This window comes from Nyctereutes procyonoides, unplaced genomic scaffold (assembly GCF_905146905.1).
Source record: "Nyctereutes procyonoides isolate TBG_1078 unplaced genomic scaffold, NYPRO_anot_genome, whole genome shotgun sequence".
Taxonomy (NCBI): domain Eukaryota; kingdom Metazoa; phylum Chordata; class Mammalia; order Carnivora; family Canidae; genus Nyctereutes; species Nyctereutes procyonoides.
In genome coordinates, this window is record NW_026575044.1 from 53,020,334 (window position 1) to 53,036,843 (window position 16,510).

Here is a 16,510-nt window from a genome sequence, read left to right on the forward strand (position 1 = left end):
AGCTTGAGGGAAACGGCAGGGGCAGCGGTCCCAGGCAAGTGTGCCCTCGCAGCCCGTCTGGCCCATCACTGTTGGGAGCTGCGGAGGAGCTGAGCCCTGCAGACTGCAATTCCTGGCTCCTATGTCAGCTGGCTTCCTGCTGCACCACTGGAAGCCAGGAAGAAGGGAAGAGCCAAGGCGGTTCTCCTCTTTCTCTACACCTCAGGTGGCACTACCGACCATGACTGGGTCTCCTTCATGGCTCCAGACCTCACCAGATAGGCCTTCTCATGCATGACCCTGACCCCCGGGCTCTGGCAACACCATCCCTTCCTTTTGTGCCTCAGGCCTGGTGGTGGGATTGGCCTTCTGTGCTTGCTGGTCTCTGGCTTTTTTTGCTTCTCAGCACCTTTATCATTTGGGTAACCAACTGCCTGGATTAAATGCCCTCTGTCTGGATATTTGCCATCTCAAAGCATCTCCCCCCAAGATATTTATGAATTGTATTAATAATTATAATAAATAATTGATCCTATGAAGGCAGGTGAGAAATCCATCAGATGCCACCTTAACCGAGACATGGGGGAGAACACTGGTCATCGTGAAACATATCAACCTCATGGACTCCCCGGGATGACATGCTGAAAAGGGCACGTCGCTTCTGGGGTGTTCCTGCCAAAAATGCACAACCGCAATTTAATCAGGAGGAAACACTGGGCAACCCAATACATAAACTTTCTATAAAATAAGTAACCAGCATTCCTCAGGCCAAGGTCATGGAAGAGCAGACCTAGGAAGTGCCCACAGATTGGAGAAGAATAAGGAGACACGACAACTGGCTATTAAACTACTATAAAAACAACCCCTCTGCTTTATATCCTTGCAGTGGTTTCTCCTTTCCTTGCTGAGGCCTGGCTCACAGGGTCGGGGATGGCCAAGGCACACAGCGACTACTGGCTGGGATCACGCACCCTCCATCCCATCCTAGCAGAGCCCTGCAGAGAAAGGCTTCCCCCCCGTTCTGCGTGTCCCAAGCATTTCATCCCCAGCTGCAGAGCACCCATGTGACACCTCACAGAACAGAGGCTTGCGGGTGGGCATAGCAAGGGGGGCAGCAAGGCAGGGCAGGAAGCCTCAATGGCTCCTCTCCACAAGCAAGCAGAGAGAAGGCTGGGGTCGCATGCACCGCTAGCTGGAACCTCGCCCCCTCGTTAGGCTTTCCGAGAGCAGATCCAAGCTCCTGGGAGATGGTTCTGCTTTGTCAAAGTCATCCTCCACTCAGTATCTGCCAGCCAGGAGCCATTTCCTGGAGCTTTTGGTACGGGAGCCGCAACAAGCACCTCCCTTCCTGGGAGAGGTGAGGTGTCCAAAGACAGTGATGCCAGGTGGAGGGCAAGGCTGAGAGGAGGAGGAGTGTGCCCTTGGCAAGGGGTTGGGGAGTGGGTGCAGGGAATTCAATGGCCAAGCGGGGTTTCCCAGAAAAGTAGGAGCTTGGGTGTGGACACAGGCAACAGAACCCCGCCAGCTCACAGGCAGATTGCAGCAAACACGACTCTCTGGCCCGGGCACTCAGAGACTTTTCCTGTAGCCAGGGTCAGAAGAAGGGGGTGACCTTGCCAGGGGAGGGCGTCATGAGAGCTGTGTTGGGGAAGGCTTCCTCGCCTGGCGGGGTTGGGGTGGGGAGCAGGTCAGGAGGCTAGAGTCCAGCATCCAGGTTTCCACGGCCAGTGGAGGCAGACACGGAAATGAAGGCATGGATCTGAGAGCACGGCACAGACGCAGCCAGCAGAGGGGTCCATGGGAGTGGAGAGCAAGCGAGACTGGGACTCTGCAGAGACCCTCCCAGAGACCTGGTCAGGGCTGGACACTGTCACTGGAGAAGGGACTGTGGTGTAGCTGTGCAAGGCTTTCCTGACCCCCAGGGCAGGAAGTAAGCAGGAATCCCTGCACTTGTCACACAAAGCACTTCCCACTGGGCTTCCTAGGCTCCCACCTCCAACCCCTGACAAGCAGCAGTCCCAGGGAACTTCTCTGGCCTGCTGCTGGCTGCCTGGTGCCCATCACCTTGGGGAGGAGGAGGGCTCCTTCCTCCACCCTAAAGCCCCTTGGGACTCCCTTCCCCCACTCCAAAGCTCCTCCCCACCTCGGCTGGGATTGCTTTTAGGCCTCAGCCCTCACCTCCTGCCTCCCCTTCACCTTTTCTGAGCCACCCTCATCTAGAAAAATCTCCAGACACAGACCTTCCCTGAACCTGCCCTTAACTGTATGAGGTGATTCCAGAATGGAGAGAAGGGCCCCCACCTGGAGAACGCTCTCATCTGTCCCACCCTCCAGGGCTGAGTCCAATGCTAGAGAGTTTCTCCTTCGAGGTAAACTGGTTAATAGCTAGGAGCAGGTCCTGTGGGGGAGGAGGTAGTGTTCTCCTGACAAGGTCATTGGACACCATGGAACAAAGAGGCAGGCAAAGGGGGAAATTTTTATATATGGAAACGACAAACATTGAATTCATGAGAGCGGTGTGAGGCCTCCACCATGGCTGCTACAATTTATTTCTTATTTTAAAAAACCTGAAACACAGATGGCACAGGGTTAAGATTTCATAAACAGGGGAGTACAGATGTTTGTTCTATACTCAAAATGGATGCTTATTCTATCTTTTGCTCTTATCAGCACATTTAAATTATTTCACAGTAGGGTCCCCTGGCTGGCTCAGTTGGTGAAGCCGGTGGCTCTTGATCTTAGGGTTGTAAGTTCAAGCCCCATGTTGGATGTAGAGATTACTTAAAATAAAATAAAAAATCTTTAAAAAATAAATAATTTCACAATGTAAAAAATATATATATATATATTAAAATCAGTTCTGTCATTTGCATCCCAGGCGGGAAAATAGTTTGGGAGCAGACCTGGAGAAAGAGGAAACCACTAAGCACTGAGGGAGGAAAAACAGAGTGGGGAGGCTGGGCTGCTAAAGATAAACCACCCCACTTTTCAATGGTACGAACCCCCCACCCCCACCCAGGGGTTGCACTTCCTGATATCCTGATATGACCAGGCTAGAGCCCAGCCAGCACGTTGACTCAGTGCAGGATGAGACAAAGACATAATTGACAAAACTGCATCCATAAAGAGATGTGCAATGGGGAACTGAGGTTATAGATTACATAATGATAAGAACAGTGTTTCAAATCAGGGGAAAGGGAAGATCATCAATAAACACTGGGGCTGAGAGAACCAGAGGAAAGTGAGGAAAAATTAACCTCGATGTCTGCCCCACACTATCCATCAATGGCACATTCCAAGCTGATTAAATGCCAAGGTATGTGCTTTAAACTACACTGAAATCTAACGCTTCTGCATGACAAAAGAAATCATGAACAAAATTAAAGCCAAGTGAGAGGCTACTTGCAGCATGTATAACAAGAATGAATTTGTCAGAATATATATATATATATATATATAAAGACTTTATTTACACCTAGCGTATTACATATATTAACACTCTTCATAGAGACCTACGCACATTTATTATGCCCACTTTGCAAATATGGAGGCATGGCTTGGCTGATAACTTCCCCAGGGTTGCACAGCCAAAAAGCAGCAGAATGAGTAAAGGCATAAATAGCTTTTAACTCAAAGAGCCAATAAAAGTGTTGGATACTAAATGTAACGTGTGATCTTGGATTAGACAGTGAACCATAATTTCTTTTATTATAGTAAAATACACAGAACATAGAATGTACCATTCTACTCACTTTTAAGAGTATATTTCAGTGGCATTAGGTCCATTCACGTTATTGTGTAGCCGCCACTAACATCCGTCTCCAGGACTTTTTTATAATTCCCAAACTGAAACTCTGTCTCTATCAAACACTAACCCCTCGGCCCCGTCCTCCCCGACCCTACTACCCACTTCTCTATCCTGCTTTCACTCTATGTGAACTTCACTAGTCTAAGTGTCTCATGGAAGCGGAATCCCACATTATCCATCCTTTTGTATCTGGTCAATTTCACTGAGCATAAAGTCCTGAAGATCCATCCACGGTGCGCATGTCATAGGATTTCCTTTTTTTCTTAAGCCTCAACACTATTTCATGTATGGATAGACCACATTTGATTTTTCTAGTTGTCTACTGATGGACACTTGGGTTGTTTCCTCCTTTTGGCTATTGTGAATAATGCTGCTACGAATATGGGTGTAGAAATATCTGTTCACGTACTTGCTTTTAATTATTTGGGATGTATATCTAGAAGTAGAATTGCTGGATCACGTGGTAATTCTATGTTTAACTCTTGAGGAACATAGCTTTTTTTTGGTATAAAGGTTATTATTGGAAAAACTGGTGACATATCAAGTCCATAGATTAAATAATATTGTTTCAATGTTTATTTCCTATACTGTGACTACGTAAGAGAATGTCCTGGTTCTTAGAAAATACACACTGAATTCCTATATTTAGGAATAAAGGGGAGTCTGCACCTTTACTCTCACATCAAAACATCTCTTGATAGAATCTTTCTCTCTAGCATTCTAAAAGAAGGGAGAGCTGGAAAACAAAGGTGGTAAAATATTTTATCCAACTATTAAACTGGATACTCTGGGTAAAGGATATGCAGGGATTCTTTGTACTATTATTGCCATTCGTATTTACATCTGAATTTATTTCAAAGTGAAGAATCCTTTAAAAAGTCATCTTATCCATCCAGGACTTCCGAATCAACTAGGCGGCCAGACAACCCAGGGAGCAGTGTGAGGGTCAAGTGGAAGCCACTGCTTTCTCGCAAGACCCAGAAAGGGGATGTGGCTTCCTCAGGGCCTCATGGAGCTCAGGCACACGGCAGCCAGGAGCAGAACCCTGCCAGCCTCAACACTGGGTTTCTCAACTTCAGGAACATATTCCTTTACACTGGGCACATGGGCTCACTGAGCAGGAGAGGAGAAACAAGAAGGGGAGGTGGGAGCAGAGCCTGGCTGGCAGCCCACTGTCCCTCTGCATGGTGCTCCAGGAAAGCCTTGTGTGCGAGGGGCAGGAGACGCTGCCCAAACGCTGAGGTTTGAGAGGACAAAAGGCTTTTTGCTCCTATCTTAAAAAAAAACAAAAAAACAAAACAAAACCAAAAAACAAAAAACCTCCCAGTTCTAGAGGCAGTTTAATGTAGTGATTAGGAGCTTGAGTTCCTGAAGCAGTGAATCTTGAGCTCCTATTCCCACCCTATCACTTACTCTATGACCTTGGACGAGCCACTTTATCCCTAAGACTCCACCTCCCCAACCTATAATAATTGACAGACACTACCAACAGCACAAAGGGTACGTGTCTGGCTCCTGGAGTAAGACCACCTGGTTCAGACTGCAGATTGGCCACATGCTTGCTGTGTGACCCTTGGGCAGCTTATTCAACCTCCCTGTGCCTTAGTTTCCCCCCTCGTGAGCTGGCAACAATAACTGCACCTTCACAGAGTTTAGTGAGGAGCACATGAGTTAACGTGGACACACTTTGGTGCTTTGTCGGCTCCTGCTCATCTCCTCAGCCTCGCAGGGCTCAATATCGGGCCCTCTTCACCAAGCTCCTCATTCCTGGGCTAACAAGGCCATCCACACGCCACTATGGACACACATGAGTCTCCAGGTCACTCCTGTCCTCTCAATGCCACCTTTGCGCATCTACCTGCTTGATCAGCATCTCCACCGAGACGTTAACACTATCGTGAACCTTCCACGTTCCAAAACTGAGCGCTTGACCTTTGCTCCCCAAATCTACTCTTTCAGGGCCTCCTATGTATCTCATTTCTGCCAAGTCTATGCCTCTATTTACTCAGGCTAAAATCCATTCATCAGAAAATCATGTGATTTGTACCTTTTTTTTTTAAGATTTTATTTATTTATTCCTGAAAGACACAGAGAGAGAGAGGCAGAGGGAGTAGCAGGCTCCATGCAGGGAGCCCGACATGGGACTCGATCCCGGGTCTCCAGGATCACACCCTGGGCCGAAGGCAGACGCTCCACGGTTGAGCCCCCCAGGCGCCCCTATTTGTACCTTTCAGGTATAACCAGAACCTGACCACTTCTTACCACCCACATGGTGATTCCACTGCTCGAGCCACCATGGCCTCTTGCCTGGACCAGCCGAATGGCCTCCTGGTCTCCATGCTTTCTTTCCTGAGCACTCTCCACTGCCAGCTCTTTGCCATCACCTCTTCTCCACACTGCATCCTGAGTGATCCTATTTCACCAATCACATCATGCCCGTCCTCTACTCAAAACACTTTAGCATCACCCCATCTCACTAGGGGAAAGGCCAGAGACCTCACTGGGGAGGTGAAAGCCCTACAGGTCTGGCTCAACCACGACACGCCCCCCTTGCTCCATTTGCTCCAGCCAGACTGGCCCAAGCTGTTCCTGGAAGCAGGGGACACTCCCACACCAGAGCCAGGCCTCAACATTCCCTTTGCCTGCTCACTGGTTCCCACGTGGCCTCATTCTCTCGCCTTCAAGTCTTTGCTCAAAAGTCTCAGGAAGCCACCCAGGACAGCCTGGAACTACCTCGTCTCCTGTCCCACTCAGCTGTATAACACACCGTTTCCTTCCTGGTCTGTCCTCTGACTTTCTCCACTTACAAAGAAGGACTGGGGGACTGGCTGGAAGGGCTTATGGTCCATTCTGTTCTTGAGTTTATCCCTAGAGCCTAGAATAGGTCTTGAATGAACAAAATATTAGCTCTAACTATACTTCACTCTTTAACCAACAGCGATTGGCAGAAAACGGGCAGATTTAACCACCTAACAATGTCTAGGAGATCACACTAAATAAATTTACAAGGAAGTTAGAAATTACATGCCTGTGAGACATTCAACTTTGTAAGAGGCATAGAAAGAAAACATATTACCCAGAAATGACATTAGCTTTTGTCATGAATTATGGCAACTTTCTCCCTTTGTTGCCTGTTTACCTCCGTTTTTCCAGTTGTTTTAAAAGTAAAATAAAATTTTAACTCATTAAAAAAATTACTGGTAATCAGATTAAAAAGGATGCACCTTCACCCGGGCATCAAGAAAATGCAAAGTAAGATCCCAAGAGATGATCGGTCCCAATGCACCAGTGGTGGTGTGAATGACGAAACATTTTAGAGAACAGCTTGGCAATTGCTATTAAAACTGATTCTACTTCTCAGCATCTACTTAAATAAACACTTTTATATGGGCAGGAGGAGGCATGTTCAATAACACTCATTGAAGTATCTTACGTTTCCAGGGGAAAATTTAGACATTCCCTGAATCCTCCTCAGCAGGTGAGTATTAAACTATGGGACCTCTGTGCTGTGGACCACTGTGAAACCATTAAACAGAACACAGTGGGTGTCCAAGGCTCGAAGAATCCCTAGGGCATACAGCAAGGTGAAAGATGTAGGTTATTGGACAATATATTCACTGACTATGATTTATGATCTTGAAATAATGTATTTCTATAAGTCCTATGTAATGTATATGTTGATAAAATGCATTAAAAAACGAGATGAAGGTAACTCCCCAATCCATGAGGCAGCAACTAAGGGAGAATTTATCGCTAATGTTAGAATTCTCGTGTACTGTAAGAATGTACGCATGGAGTACTTGTGTAATTAAAAATAAATCGCATCTTTAATAAAATGAGTCCCCCATGTGCAACCATCCCACAGTTCCCCTAAACTCACTTCTTCAGTTAAGCCTTTCATGGGTGGTCCACCATTGAGCGCTTCCTCCTACAAGTGAAGACAGCAGGGGAGAGGGTTCAAAGGGCAGGAAGAAATGAAGGAATGGGATAGTAGGGGGGTGAGGGAACAGTGAACAGGGAAGGCAGCATGAAGGAAAAACATGAAGAGAAAGAGAAGGAAAACACCGTGAGTGAGAGAAGTCATGCCAGTCTGAAGACTTGCACCCCACTCTTTACATCTGCATGGCTGCACGGCTCTTGGTAAGGACCCTTTGCATCTTAGACAAAACCTAGGAGCTCCGAGTGCCTGAACACCGAAAAGGACCAGAGGAAGTTATTTTCACCCTCACTGGTGCTTCATTTGACCTAATAACAAGAATTTATGGGGAAAATATATTTTTATTAAATGTATCTGCTCTTTATAATGTCCCTACATTCTATCCATCCAACAGTGGAGCTCAGGGCAGGTGGCCATGGGGGGTGGTGGAAGGAGACAGACATGCCTCACCAGTGGTCATGGCTGTTAGGCTCAGTGGGGCAGCAGTCAGGTGGGGGCTTATAAGAAGGCCAGCCCCCAAGCCCCTCCCCATTCAGCTGAACTTTGGGGGAGGCTTGTGCATCAGTGTTTGTCTGAGCCCCCCAAGTGATTCCAGTATGCAGCCAGAGTTGTGAACACTGCTTTGAAGCCTTATCATGATCCACCAGACCATCCACTAACATCAGGAAGGGCCAACCTTTCCTACTTAGTAACACCCCAATCTCTTCTACAAAAGGCTAATTGTCAATGAGATTTGGAGTCCTAAATCTCATTCCATAGGGAGAAATATATCTTAATCACCCAACAGCCTGTTAGTGATGGCTTGCACCAACAGGGAACCAGAGGTGGGTAGGGAAGGACTGGGGCCCAGCTCAGCCACCACCAAGCACCTCCCAACTCTGTACTCCAGCAGTCTTCTCTCCTATAGTATAGGGCTATAATCCTCCCTTCTCCCAAAGACAGAGTGAGGACAACTTTCAGGATGTGCCTTTATGGACTTGGAATCCACTGGAGGGCAGGCACTCCTGAAATGTATGTGTGGGAGTCGGGGGGTGGGGGTATAAATTTAAATATGATATCCCAAAAGTGTTGTAAAACAGAACATATATGTTCTTGGTTACTCATCTAAAGAAGAGGAAACTCACTGGCTTGCCCTATCATCCATCCATCCATCTAACCATCCATCTTTCTTCCTAGTTGTTGCTAATGGAGGGGCAAAGGAGAGCACAACTGCACAATCATCATGAGGCATTTTCTTCTAAGTGTCAACCATCATCTCTCAGATCCTAAAAAAATGATCTCAGCAACTGAAAGGCAACATTATCCTCCACTTTCTCAAGTTTTCTCTTTCCAAGATTCTTAACAATTTTCATCTCCCAGGAATATCAAAACACCATCGCAGACAGACAGATGGGGACATTCTGAGGGCTTTTTTTTTTTTTGGCTTTTGGCTTCTATTTAAAATAGTCGTCAGGTTAAATAAAAACAAGCAAAAGTGCTCTAGCAGAAAGACTTCCCATAAAGCTATGTCAACAGAGAGTTTATTTTTTTTTAAAAGACTGCTCTATAAACACATCTAACCCCAGCCTTACTTAGAGCTGTCCACAGCTGGCCCCTCCTCTGGAGTCTGCACCTCAGCTGTGTTTGTGGGCGTCTGGTAGCGGGTTTGGTGGCCGTGGGATTAAAATGTCCCTCCTTAGCCAGCAGACCCCAGGACCCTGCCAGGTGTTTGCGTTCTTCCAGGGAACATCGGAGGACACAGAGAGTTTAAGGAATGCATCCAATGTCACAAGTAGCCATGTTTTCCACACTGCCTCACAACAAACAACTGTTTGAAAGCCCCTGCAAATGTGGACATTAAAGCGTGGTCGGGCCCGACCGATTCCAGGAGCAGGAGCCAGAAGGGCAGGGCCCAGAGTCAGGGCACGTCTCTCTCTGCTCTGCATGTCGAGAGCACAGCCATCCCTGCAGGGAGGTCAGAGACACCAGGAGGGCCCCCTTTTCCCAGAATTATCTCCCTGGTGGCTGCTCTGGGAACAGAAATTCTACCATTTGTAAGGTATTCCTCTGGTCCTTGGACACTCCTACAGTAGGAACCTACCTACTTCACATGGAGGAGCCTCCGAAGGACACCCTGCTGGAGGCCAGTCGGGTCCACACAGTGTGCCCAGTCCACGGGGCCTGCTCCTGGGGAAGTCCACTCCAGGATGCTTATGGGAGTATGCAAGAGTTGGAGTGCCTAATTCCTCCCCTCCCTGCCCTACATGACCCAAAGAGGTGCACTGCCCTCGGGGGTTTTCCAGGCTAGCCTGGCCGCCCTTGCCCTGCCACTGCAGGTGATGCTATCGTTAGCTGTACAATGAAGGTAGCTCAGTTAACACCTCATCAGACAAGGCACCCCGTCCTTGCAGTCACCTGTAGACTCCTCAGTCACCCATGCCTGCCTCAGTCCCTACTCCTTGAAAACTCTTCTCCCGAATTGCTGCCACCTTTTCGGGCACCTGCCTTTCCATTCTTGGTGATGTCCGTGTCAGTAATGCTGGTCCTGTACCCTGCCAACCAGCTCCACTGCGCCTCTCCTCTGGATCCCTCCTCTGTCTAGGACCTCCACACTCAAGCCCAGCCTTTCACTGCCATCTACTGCACCCTCTGCCCTGGATTTCAAATGCCCACTTCTGGACACTCCCCTTTCCTTCTCACTCCTTCTGGTGCCAGGACTCCAGCAACTCACCGACTCCCTAGGACCCTTAAGTCCACTGACCCACCAGCCTTCAGTATCCATCATCGCCTTGGGTCCTCACCCCTGTACTGACCTGGCTCAGTGGCAGGGAATGTCACTGTCCGGACTCCCTCCCTCCCTCCTCTCTCCCCTCCTCCCTCTCCCTCTAGTGTCATCACTGAAAGAAACCTCAGGCCCGGTTAAATTCAGTTCTGTAGCTCTGCATCTGCACCTGCACCATTATGGCTGAAAGTGGCTGGAGAAACTCACACCTACATTGCACAATAAGGTATCATCCTGGATGCATGGCTACAAACCCAGAATTCCCCTCTGTGTTTGTGGGTGAGCCGTTGGGGACCTGAGCCAAGGCCAAGCCTTCTTATCTACTCAAGGCTGTTGCTCATCGAGCCTCTCCCCATCCCTGCACCACTCCATCGATGCACAACATGTTATAGAGGCTCCCGTTTTGACCTCACTTCCCCAAATACCAGGTCTGTCCCCTTCACAGCGAAACCCCTGTAATACATAGAGGACTTGTACTACCCTCCCCATCTCTAACCCATTTCCTTAACCCCTACTTTTTTTTTTTTTAAAGATTTATTTATTTATGATAGACATAGAGAGAGAGAGAGAGGGAGAGAGAGGCAGAGACACAGGAGGAGGGAGAAGCAGGCCCATGCCGGGAGCCCGACGTGGGACCCGATCCCGGGACTCCAGGATCGCGCCCTGGACCAAAGGCAGACGCTAAACCGCTGAGCCACCCAGGGATCCCTTAACCCCTACTTCTTGATAATCACCTCTCTAGTCAGGGTCCCCATAAGCACCCATAGCTCGGTCAGGTCATTCTCAGTCTTCCTCTTCCATGACCCAGCCACTGCCGTTGACACAGCCAACCGGCCTCCCGTCTCCTTGAACAAACCCTGGTCTCTTGCTGGTTCCTCCTCCCACCCCTGCTTCCTCAGTGCTGCCAGACCCCCGGGGCTCAGCGCCAGCGCATCTTATCAGTGTGACCCCCTTTGCTCCCTGACTCATCCTGCTTTTGCTCTGCACCTTGGCCACCTTGCTGCCCCTGGAATACTCGTCCAGCTGGGCACTTGCCCAGGATATGTGCACAGCTCATCTACTTCGATGGCATCTTCCCCGATACCCTACTTAAAACTGCAAACCCCTCCTGACCTTCTTTACTCCCTATTTCATTGTCATAATTCAATATTTTCCACAGCAATTCTCACACACCCCTACAATGTACATCCCATGAGGGCAAAGCTTTATGTGTCTTTTGCTCACTCCCAGGTTCCCAGCCTCAGAATGGTGTCAGGCACAGGGTAGGTGCTCGACACACACTTGTAGAGCAAATAATGGATACATTATAAGCTTATGCTGATCATGATTTAGAACTTCAAGGACACAAAAGAAAGCATCACATATGTCTCTACTTTTCTCTTGAGGCCAATTTTCCTCCTCCTTGAGCACAATAGCCTCCAAATGTCCCACGTTGACCCCTGGTCCTGCGTTCCAGGTTTACTCTGGCTTTCTAAATGGTGGGAGGGTCTTCTGCCCACCGAGACAGGGAGCCAGCTGGGTCTTTTCTCCAAAGCAGGGTACCCAGAGGGCTCCCCCTCTATTTGTCGGAGGAGACCCGGCTTGAGGTAGGACCACAAGTAAAGAGGTAAACACCCGAGACCCAGATCCTGACCAGGAGAAGGAACGCGTCCCGGGTCTCATGCAGGAAACACCCTGCTTCTCTGCAGCTCTGGGCTTGTAGGACCTTTGACCTTCCAACATTCCCAAGGCAGTGGGCTCATCCCCATTCGCAGGGTAAGAAAATCGAGGATCAGAGAAGTTGAGGGGCTTGCCTGAAGTCACACAGACAGCAAGAAGCAAATCTGGAGCCTACCCTTGAACCAGCATCTCCCAAGGATTTACGGTGTTAAGGGAAGATGCAGGCAATGGCACCACTACCCTGAATGGCTCACACTCTACTCTCAAGAACTTGAGATTTCCAAATCTTGGCCCACAGTCAGCCAAGTCCACGTGCCACCCAAGGTCAGGGCTACCACACTAGCCCAGGAGCAGATGACATGGACCCGCCGTGCTGGTCAGAATGCCCTTGGGTTCCTAATCGGGGAGGTGTCCAGAGCCCCCCAGAGCTGCCAACACGGCCTGTAACTGATATCAGAGAAAGTGTTCCCAGGTGAGAGCCTCTTGTGACATGCCTTTTAAATAGGCAACCATCTCCAGATCTCAGCCAGAGCATAAGCCCCGGGAGGCCAGGGAGAGTGCTTTGCACACAGCAGGCTCTCCTTAAATGTGCGCCAAGGAATTGTGAGTCTGAGAGGGCCAGCAGCTGTGGGGGTGGGATGGAAGTCGGAGCAGAGGGCCTTCCCGCCCGAGGCCACTCAAGCCTCAGCAATCAAGGGCCAGGCCACGAGAAGCTCCCTGGGTTTGGGGTCCCCAGTTCCCTGCACATGAGTCCCCGAGGCCCCGCACCAGGCCAGGCCCTGCAGGTGCTCACCTGGGAGATGTGGGACTGTGTCTGCTCACTCTCGCCGTCTCCCTCCGTCTTGTCAGCCAGCAGCCCCTGCACCTGGTACTCCAGCACATAGCTGTCGATGAAGCGCTCCAGCTCCTCGATCTCCTGGGAGCGGCTGTTCCCAGCCTCAGACGAGGCCGACGCGGCGGATGAGTTCTCCATCCCTCCAGCTCAGGGGCGGCGTGGGGGCTGCAGAGACAGAATGGCGGGCGGTGAGAGGTGGGGGGGGGCCTGCACAACACCCCACTGCAGGACCACTCCCTGCTTCCAGAACCTTCTCCTCCGTTCTGGCATCTTGGCCTCCCACCACCCCTTGAGCAGTCAGGATGGCGCCAGCTTGCCTTGTGTGAACAATGTGCTACAATTCCCCCTGAGTGTGGAGGGAAACTGAGGCCCAGCAAGGGCAGGTCACTTGCCTAACTGGCCGACGCAGTAGTCTGTGAGACATGGGGCATTAGTCCATACCTGGACCCCACCACCTGGGATGGGGCAGGAGACAGACCCTGCCTACCAGCCAAGCCACACACCCTGGCCTGGAGTTGGCCAAACCTACCACAAAGCAGAATGAAACAGGCCACAAGTGCTGATGTCTCTGAGCCAAGCATTGGGACGTACAAGGGTCCCCCAGACACAAACCCTCTACAGGGCCTGGGGCCTGCAAGAAAATATCTCCTCCTAGAGAGATGCTTTTTCTTGGGACACCACGTGATCCCCTACATTAGGTGAGGCCTATGGGCCTTAACTGTGTAAACCCACCTTGGCAGCCTTGTTAGGATGCAACTCACCAGGACACACTATGCTCAGTCTGTGAGGATGACGAGGCTGGTTTTTAATGAATGGACATGGTGGGCCTGCTGGTGGTGTGCGAGAGCAGGGGCCAGCCTGTCTAGCCACCCTCCACAGGTGCACAACTCTCTCACTAGCCCTCAGGCCCTCTCCCTGTGGTGGCTGGGCATTCCAGGGATAGCTGTTGAAGTCCACCCACAGAACTGAACTCCCTCCCGGACCAGGCAGGGTCAGTCCAGCCACGGCAGGAGCCCAGGCCTGCAAGGACACCCCCACTGTCCATTCCTGTCCCCCAAAGCTCCCATCTGACTCCACCAAAAGTGGGAAGAACTGGAATCTTTCTCACCTCTAGGTCCCTTCCCACAGGCTCTACGCCAGACAGGAAGGGGTCTTAAGGCTTATCTGGTGTCCCTTTCATTGTCTGAAAATTGGATTTTCTGTGGGGGAGTGTATTCAGCTGGAGGAAGCACAGCCTGCATGTGGTTTCATCATTGCAACTGGTAGAGTCGTCTCCTACCAAACTACCACCGGGAGACATGCAAGGAAGACCTGAGTAGCGCACAGGACTCTGGGACCACAGGGACTGCGTGCATCTAGAAAGCGACTTTGATAATAAAGGCAAGGCCTTTGTACATTTAAAGGAACATTTGGATTTCAGTACCTTGGATTACTGAGAACTTTATTGGAACATAGTCATTCGCCAACTATCAAAGGTTTGTTGAGTTTTCAACTAGAACGGATCCAAAACAGGGCATCTTGTTCGCTGCTGAGACCATGAGTGTGGACTCCCCCAGACCATCACCGGACTTTTCAAAGGTTGGCACTGGTGATGGGGAGGAACTGCCCGGGTGGACACACACATTTCTCAACTGATTTTCTGGCTCAGTGTTTGGATTTTGGAGGCTGCATAGGGCCCAGCCTCCACTGGACTGCAGGCTAGCTACAGAGGGACCGTGCAGGGCTCGCTCTGGGTTCCTGAGCTCAGCAGCCTTGGGGCTCAGAGGTTTGTCCACCTGATCCAGAGGGAGGAGTGAAAGTTTCAGGCCTGGGTGCCCTCATCAGAGGCCAGGTGTGGAGGCTAGGGAGGCAGTGGGTCCGCAGGGAGTCAGCCCAGATTGGGAGAAGCATGCCTAGTGGTGTAGGGCCATAGTTGGAGGTGAAGGTGGGGATGTCCTGCACCCCTTCCTCCACCTGCCGTACAAGGCCTAGCGTGGGCTTACATCCTTCCTGCCACCCATGTCCACCTTACCCCTCCTGCTCCAAAGGTTGCCCGTGACCCCCTTTCCTACTCTATCCTTTGTCCTGGACACATGCCATGTGTGTAGGCAAAACCCTAAGAGGGTTCTGGGTCTACACCTTCTCCCAGTTACACAATCAAACACTAATTGAGGTACTCCTGGAGAGGGATTTTGCAAATATAATTAAATTCCCAATCAGCAGACCTTAAGATAGTGAGACTACTCAGGAAGGCCTCATCCGATCACATGAGCCCTTGAAATCTGGGCTTGGGGGTAGAGACAGAGACTCAAAGCACAAGAAAGACTCAACACACTGTTGCTGGCTTGAAGAGGAAGGAGCATGTGCGAAGAAAGCAGGCAGTGTCCATGAATTGAGAGCAATCCCTGGTCGATGACCAGCAAGGAGAAGGGCACCCCAGTCCTACAACCATAAGCAATCAATTTCTGCCAACAACCAATGAGCTTGGGAGCAGACTTTGCCCCCCAGTCTCCAAATGAGAACTCAGCCTGGCTGACACTTTAGTTTGTGTCAGGATTTATAGAGCTGGACTTTGGACCTTTAGAACTGCAATAAGCTGGTCCTGTTTTAAGCAGCTAAGTTTACAGTCCTTTGTTACAAGGTGGTAGAAAACTAACGCGAGGCTCTTTCTGCTTCTGCTTTTGCTCACACTGTGCCCCTTACCCAGAGGCACCTTCCCCTTCCCTCTGCCTACAAAATCTACAAGCCCCTACACTCACAGAATATACTAGAACAGTGCCTCAGAGGCCATCTGGCAACTAGCCCACTCCCTTGCTTTCAGAGTGGGCCAGCGGCTAAGGATCCAGCCAGCCTTGGCCTGTGGGCATGAATACTGCAACTTGTAATAACAGGAATGGTCAATGTGCCCTGAGCCCATATCATATGCCAGGAACTCTTCCCAGCCCCTGATCTGCCTTCTCCCACTTACCCCTCACAGTAACTCCATGAGACTGGTATAATTGTACTGGTTAGAAGTGAAGACTGAGGTTCAGAGAGGTTAGGTAAGTTGTTCAAGTTTGCACAGCAGAGCTCCAGGTGTGCCCACACCCCACCGCCTCTTCATCCCACCTCCTAGCAGCCTGCCCGGGCTCTCAGGACATTTCCTACTTCTTGTTCTCTGTAACCTTCCAAAGCCCAGTGGGTTCTTCAAGTGCTGTGTGTGCTTCTTACTCCCAACCGGGCTGCAGGCTGCAGGTTGCAGAGGGCTGGGCCCTGTGCCTAGCTCACCGCCCAGCCCTGGGCAGATGGCCGGCCTCAGGGGGGTGGGATGATAAGGCTGATGTCCAGAAAGGGCTGAAAAGGAGCTGCCTTTTCAGGAAAAGTCAGTGTGTAAGGCCATGCCCATTATTCCTCGAAGACTTCAGATCTTATCGAGGGCCTCCTGGCACACTTTACAGGTATAGGCAGAGGACAGGGCTTTGCAGGAACCAGGCAGGAGTGTTTCCAGGAGGATCAACTGCCTGGCTCTGCCTGCGGCCGCAGCAACCCTAACCTGCTCTGCCGGACTCTCCA

At 50.3% G+C, this 16,510-nt stretch overlaps 1 protein-coding gene across 6 annotated transcripts in view; it reads right to left on the bottom strand.

The window, feature by feature from the left end:
- The window catches only part of CTIF (cap binding complex dependent translation initiation factor), a 283,936-nt gene that overhangs the window by 198,786 nt on the left and 68,640 nt on the right, over positions 1-16,510 (bottom strand). For 3 of the 6 annotated variants that reach the window (XM_055324226.1, XM_055324224.1, XM_055324225.1), the window contains exons 2-3: positions 12,938-13,144; positions 7,668-7,715 (exon numbers count right to left, since the gene is read on the bottom strand). In XM_055324226.1, the coding sequence (XP_055180201.1) occupies positions 7,668-7,715; positions 12,938-13,117 (228 nt within the window). In that variant the 5' untranslated portion in view covers positions 13,118-13,144. The remainder of the gene's footprint in view (positions 1-7,667; positions 7,716-12,937; positions 13,145-16,510) is intronic. The other 3 variants (XM_055324229.1, XM_055324228.1, XM_055324227.1) reach the window with 1 other exon arrangement.